The sequence below is a fragment of the Dipodomys ordii genome, unplaced genomic scaffold, assembly GCF_000151885.1.
Source record: "Dipodomys ordii isolate 6190 unplaced genomic scaffold, Dord_2.0 Scaffold91, whole genome shotgun sequence".
In the NCBI taxonomy this organism is placed as follows: domain Eukaryota; kingdom Metazoa; phylum Chordata; class Mammalia; order Rodentia; family Heteromyidae; genus Dipodomys; species Dipodomys ordii.
Genome location: NW_012267307.1, coordinates 2879812 through 2886160, shown reverse-complemented (window position 1 = coordinate 2886160; position 6349 = coordinate 2879812). Strand labels below are relative to the sequence as shown.

The 6349-nt window shown below is 43.6% G+C and overlaps 1 protein-coding gene across 1 annotated transcript in view; it reads right to left on the bottom strand.

Moving 5' to 3' along the window:
* Znf236 (zinc finger protein 236) overlaps window positions 1–6349 on the bottom strand; it is a 96493-nt gene that overhangs the window by 36360 nt on the left and 53784 nt on the right. Inside the window, exons 14-15 of the mRNA XM_013026115.1 lie at window positions 3551–3692; window positions 2552–2812 (exon numbers count right to left, since the gene is read on the bottom strand). Of these exons, the coding sequence (XP_012881569.1) occupies window positions 2552–2812; window positions 3551–3692 (403 nt within the window). The remainder of the gene's footprint in view (window positions 1–2551; window positions 2813–3550; window positions 3693–6349) is intronic.

Sequence of the window (6349 nt, the reverse complement as noted above, 5' to 3'; positions counted from 1 at the left end):
AAAAAAGCCGGAAGTGGTGCTGTGGCTCAAGTGGTAGAGCGCTAGCCTTGAGCTGAAGAGCTGAGGGACAGCGCCCAGGCCCAGAGTTCAGGCCCCAGGACCGGACCCAAAAAACAAAACAAACAAACAAACAGAAATGTATTCTTTACCTGATTTAGATAACTGTGACTCCTTTATATTAATACAAAAAAAATGATAAAAAAAAATCAAAAGCAAACCTTAAGGGTCACAAGATACAAAGGAACAGAATTTCTACTTAAAGTTTAAGAAATTACAAAATATTTTACCTGTTTAAAAATAAAACTCCAAAAAGTAAAAAATAAAAAAAACTCCAAACCTCAATTCTGTGCTGGCTACAAGCTTTCAGGAAAAGAACTGAGGCAATGCTTTATTAAAATGTTTCAAGCAAAGGCGGCGGTGCATGGACAGAGGAAGCAATCTTATAACCTGCTGACTCACGGTCCACAGTCTGCCCATGTTAGCAGGGGAAGCAATCTTATAACCTGCTGACTCACGGTCCACAGTCTGCCCATGTTAGCAGGGGAAGGGTTTGGTAGGACATCATCCAGAGGCTTGGCTCCCCAGGGAGAGAAGACCCTCAAGGTCTGACCTCCAGGAAGAGGTAAGTGGATCCATCCTCTTATGGATTCCTAGTCGGGTGGCATTATTGGAAGGTGGTAGAAGGAAGGGGGTCACTGGGAACGTGTCTTCAAAGGATATACTCCTTCCCCACCTCCTTCCCTCTTCCTATTTCCTGGCTACCATGAGCCACACAGGCCTGGCCACATCCTCCTCATCACTAAGACTGCTTCACTACAGCTTAAAAATACGTAGCCAGTCCACTAAGACCTGACGCCTCTGAAACTGGGAACCAAAACAAATCTTTGCTATTTTAAGCTCTTTCTGTCAGGCAGCAGCAACAACAACACACACACAGGACTAACAAATGGCCAGTCATCTAAGAGCTCATTTGATCACCAGCATGGAGAAAGCAGAAATCCCTGCACTCCTGCTCCTGTCCCAAACACATGCTCCCGCCGGGCCCATGCTGTGTGTCTTTAATCTTAGCCATCCACCTCTACAGAATCTCATTTTCAGCTCCAACAAAGTGTTTTCTCCTCAGATCCTGACATCAGTTATCATCAACTTTTACTGCGGACCAGACTAAGAAGAAAGTGTACACGAAGCAAGGCATCGGAAGACACACTCTTCGCTCCTCTGCAGAGTGGCACTGTTCAGAAACAGACTTCCCCACTCTCCCTGGGAGACGCTAACTCACGTGGCAATTGTAGAAATGTCTTTTCTGCTTGCTTGCTTAGGTTTGGGGATTTAGCACTGTAACAATGAATATCTGTGTTTGATTGGCTTGTAGTTACAGTTATAGTTATAGTTTTAGAAGGATTTTGAGGTTACATCTCCACATATGGTTACTCTAGATTCTAGTCAAGTTCACCCCTCCAAAGCATTCCCTGCCCCTTGCCCCCAAGCTCAACAGCATCCTCAGTAGGTTTCCTTGTTCTTTTTTCATAGTTGCAAATCTATTTTGGTAGTATCTTTTTTTTCTTTTTTCTTCAGTCGTGGGCCTGAACTCAGGGCCTGGGCGCTGTCCCTGAGCTCTTGTGTTCAAGGCCAGCGCTCTGCCACCTGAGCCACAGCGCTGCTTCCACAAGAAGAGAACAGCATCTGCACATCTAGCGATCCTCAGAGAAAGTGACAAGACACAAGACCTCCTCTCTGCTCGTGGATGTACAGCTTCACGTACATACAGCCTGATCTACCTGTCGAAGGTCACCTCAGAGTCATTCACTTCAAGTCTATAGAATCATACTACTCCTACCTATGTTCCTTAGTGTAACCCAGGACAAATAGTAGCCAACCAGTTCCACCTAGTACATGTGACCTAGCAATTATACCACTGGCCAGTGGCCTCAAAAGCTTTCAATGCCTTAAGAGTTTTCCCAGTACTACCACAGAAGGCCTAGCTTAAAACAGAGAAAAGTATCATTCAATGTGCCACTGGGTATATGAGTTCCCAAGTTTCAGGCCTCTCTCATGGCAAAGGTCAAGAGCCAAGTGGAAATAGAGGTACATTTCTAAGGCCCCAACATTTTGGAGGCCCAGGCAGGAGTTCAAAGTCACCCTGGGCTACATAGTGAAGCTCTGTTTCAAGAGATAAATAAATGAATAAGTTAATGCATTCATCTATTGGTCTCAGTAGATCCTCAGACACTGACAGTTTCTGCAGCCCATATATGCTCCAAGTTAGAAATGGTAATGCAGAAATCAAAGATAATTATTCCTTCTTTTTTATGTTTTCTCTTGGCCAGTACTAGGGCTTAAACTCAGAACCTTGCGCTCCCGCTCAGCTTCTTACTTCCCGCTGGCACTCCACCACTAGAGCCATACCTCCACGCCCAGTTGTTTTTCAGCCTCTCAATAGCTAGGATCTTAGGATTATAGGCTTTTGTATCCCACTATCTGGGAATTGTGGATAAATAAAAAGTAACAATCAGCAATGAATAAATAAAGTGACTAGCAGAATTATACCTACCTATGGGTTTTCATGTGCTTCTTGCAGTTTAGGGAGGTCTTAAATGTTTTCTGGCAGTAAGGACACATGTAGGGACGGAGGTCATTATGTATGCCCATGTGCCGCCGTAAACTACCGCCAGTGGTAAAGGCTCCATTACAGATCAGACACTTAAAAGATTTCAGTCCTGTGTGCGTCCGGACATGCGCTTTGAGCACACCTGCAGAAACAAAGCCTCTTCCACACTGAGCACACTTAAAAGGCTTTTCCCCTGTATGTGATCTAAAAGAAAGACAATGTGATGAGTGCTCTTCTTCTGTTCTGATAACACTTCATTATGAGCATACACACTTATATGCCTTGTACCCCAGCATCACATTTTCCCAGCTAAGCAGTTAGGCAGCAGAGACCCAGACTCTGCAAACCTCAAACATAACAAAATAAATCAAATCAAATAACTAGATTCCTCTTTGATCTTTCCTGTAACTTGTAAACACCAAAATGTAATGGAACTATGAATAAAATTAAGTAGAGATTTCTTTTCTTCCTTTGCTTCGCCAGTACTGAGGCTAGAAGCAGGGCCTCCTGATCACTTGGATCACTTTTTTATAGCTGACCTTCTACCACTTAAGACATACCCTCTGCCCAGGTTTGTTGCTGGTTAACTGGAGATGGAGTCTCAAGAGCTTTTCTGCTCAGGTTGGCTTTGAACCCATATCCTCCAGATCTCAGCCCCCTGAGTAGCTGGGATTATAGGCACAAGTCACTAGGGCTTGATCAATATCTAAGTAAAATGTTTTAGTTGACAATAAAAATATCAGCTAGGGCTAGAGGCATGGCTCAAGTGGTTGAGTGAAAAAAACAAGCAAGAGAAAAAGAAAGATCCTGAGTTCAAGCCCAAGTGCCAACACAAAAACAAAACACCAAAACCATCCCCTCCCTAGTGACCTACAAGTCATTAGACCACTAAGTCTCTATAATTATACAAAACTTCCTTTTCTGTAACTTATGTTACCTTACCTGATGTGTTGTTTAAGGTGGCAAGACTTTTTATATGCCCGATGACAGTAAAAACACTTGTATGGTCTATCTGCTTCATTGACAAAATTATTATTAAAATAACTTTGGAAAAACTGGCTTCTTGGAATGGGTTGGATAAGACCTACAAGCCAAAAGAAAAGCAGGCATAATTTACTGTCAACAGTAGAGATAAATTTAAATGTTAAAAGGCGTCTGCTTTTCCCTGAAGATTAAAATGCGAATAAGTTGTTGATTCTAAGGTTGTAACCAGATGGTATTGTAATCACCTTGGGAACTACTGCAGACCTACAGAGACACGTTCATAAATTAATATACTTGGTTCCACCATGAAGCTGTGTGTATTGTCATGGCTGTATTTTGTATCTCACAGTTTGCATGCTTTTAACTATATAAATGACTGCCGTGATCACCAACTGTGATACGACCCTGCCACTACATATGCACGGAATCCAGTGTGTCGGTCCTGACCCCCACAAGCCCATGTTAGGTTTCACTTCTTTCTCCTAAAATCTACTGCCCTGCACATCTCTTTCTGATCCACGGGCTAGATGTTTCAGAATCTTGAGACTCTTCCTCTTGTTAGGAAAATCAACGCCAATCTGATAATTCACACCTCTCTAGTGTCTCTTAAACTAGTTGCTTCATTTCTATGTCTACTACCACAAATGCAGTCAGCTTATTCATCCATCTAGCCACCCAACCAACCACATCCCTCTGTCCATCCACTCACCTGCCTACTCCTCCATCCATCATCCATCCATCTACTCAACCAAATCCATCTGTTCATTCATCATTCTATTCTGTTCACCCATCCCTCCCTTGCCATTCATCCCTCCATCCATCCAACCACATCCATCCATCTGTCCATCTACTCATCCATCCATCCAGCCTACTACACCCATCCATTCACCCATCCATCCATCCATCCATCCATCCATCCACCCACCCATTCAGTCACCCGCTACCACTCAAAAATGCAACTGCACCACATGATCCCCAGCTTTATACTCTTGCCATTTCCTGGAGACCCTCCCTCCTGTTACTATACTTATTTCTATTTTTAGCATCTGTTACTACTCATTGCTTAGCCCCATGTCTCTTTTTCCCCACTCTATCAGGATATAAGTTGCCATTGTACAGTTGTAAATCCAAGTAACACTATTTGGCAGAAAAACACAATATAACTGAGTAACTGATTCCTGTTTTCCACGTCTGCAAATTATGCAAACTCAAACTAAGGGCATTTATTTATAGCTTTATGGTAAGCACTATTGGACATCCACTGCATTTAGGGAACCGTATTAGGTTCTATAAAGAATAATTTGGGCCGGGTGCTGGTGGCTCACACCTGTAATCCTAGCTACTCAGGAGGCTGAGATTTGACCATCGATTCAAAGCCAGCCCAGGCAGAAAAAGTTGGTGAGACTCTTATCTCCAATAAACCACTCAGAAAACCGGAAGTGGCACTGTGGCTCAAGTGGTAGAGCGCTTGCCTTGAGCTGAAGAGCTGAGGGACAATGCCCAGGCCCAGAGTTCAAGCCCCAGAACTGACCAAAAAAAAAGAATAACGGATAGGTAAAGAAAAACCTAATGTGATTATTCTCCAAGTAGACTTCCTTTGGATGTGTACATTCTCCAAATGGCAACTAGAAAGAGTGATGTCTTTAGTTATTTCTAAGTAAGCTTACCGAACTTTATATTTCAGGCTCAAGAGCAGTGGCCCATGCTTATAATCCCAGCTCCCCAGAAAGACAGATACTGAGTGGGGATCAGATCATGGCTGTGTCAGCCCCGACAAAAAGTGTGTGAGACTCATTTCAACAAATAGCCTGTGTATGGTTTTAAGTGACTGTGATCCCAACTATGTGAAGGTAAGGAGGCTTACAACCTGAGGCCAGACCTAGACAAGAAAGTGAGATCCTACCTGAAAAACAATAAAAGCAAAAACCAAAGCCAGGAGTTAGCATGTGGCTCAAGTAGTAGAATTCTTGCCTAGCACAGGCCTTGAATTAAAAAATAGAAAACTTCACAATCCAAATGCTTATCCATCCCACAAGGCCTCAGGGGTGATAAAAGAGCAACTATGAGGCAAAACTGTAGAGATCTTTGTGAAACTCCATCTCGTGCTGCTCTGTAATCACCAGGCTGTGCTCCAAACGCCTTCCAACTCATCCATGCCTCACCATTGCGCTAACCCTCCCCTCTGCATGTCTGCACCGAATTCACTGCATGCCCTCTGCATGTCTGCACAGAATTCACCGCATGCCCTCTGCATGTCTACACAGAATTCACCGCATGCCCTCTGCATGTCTGCACCGAATTCACCGCATGCCCTCTGCATGTCTGCACAGAATTCACCGCATGCCCTCTGCATGTCTGCACAGAATTCACTGCATGCCCTCTGCATGTCTGCACAGAATTCACCACATGCCCCCTTGGATATCTACACAGAATTCACCGCATGCATGCTATTCTGATATAAGCTTCAATCACAAACAACCTGAGGATGGACCGCTGTCACCTAGCATTTCCCCCCAGGCATACAATCCTTGGGTCGATGCTCAAGTACGTGGATGTTTTATTTTTATTCTTTTTAATTGTGGAAATACTGTACAGAGGGGTTACAATTACATGGGCAAGATAATGAGTACATTTCTTATCAAGCATTGTAGCCTCCTCCTTTGTTTCCCTTTCCCCCTTTCAGTGATTTCTAACAAGGATTTCATTTCAGGTTTTGATTCTGCCTGTGCTCATTTCCTGAGTTACACAGTCTTGTGA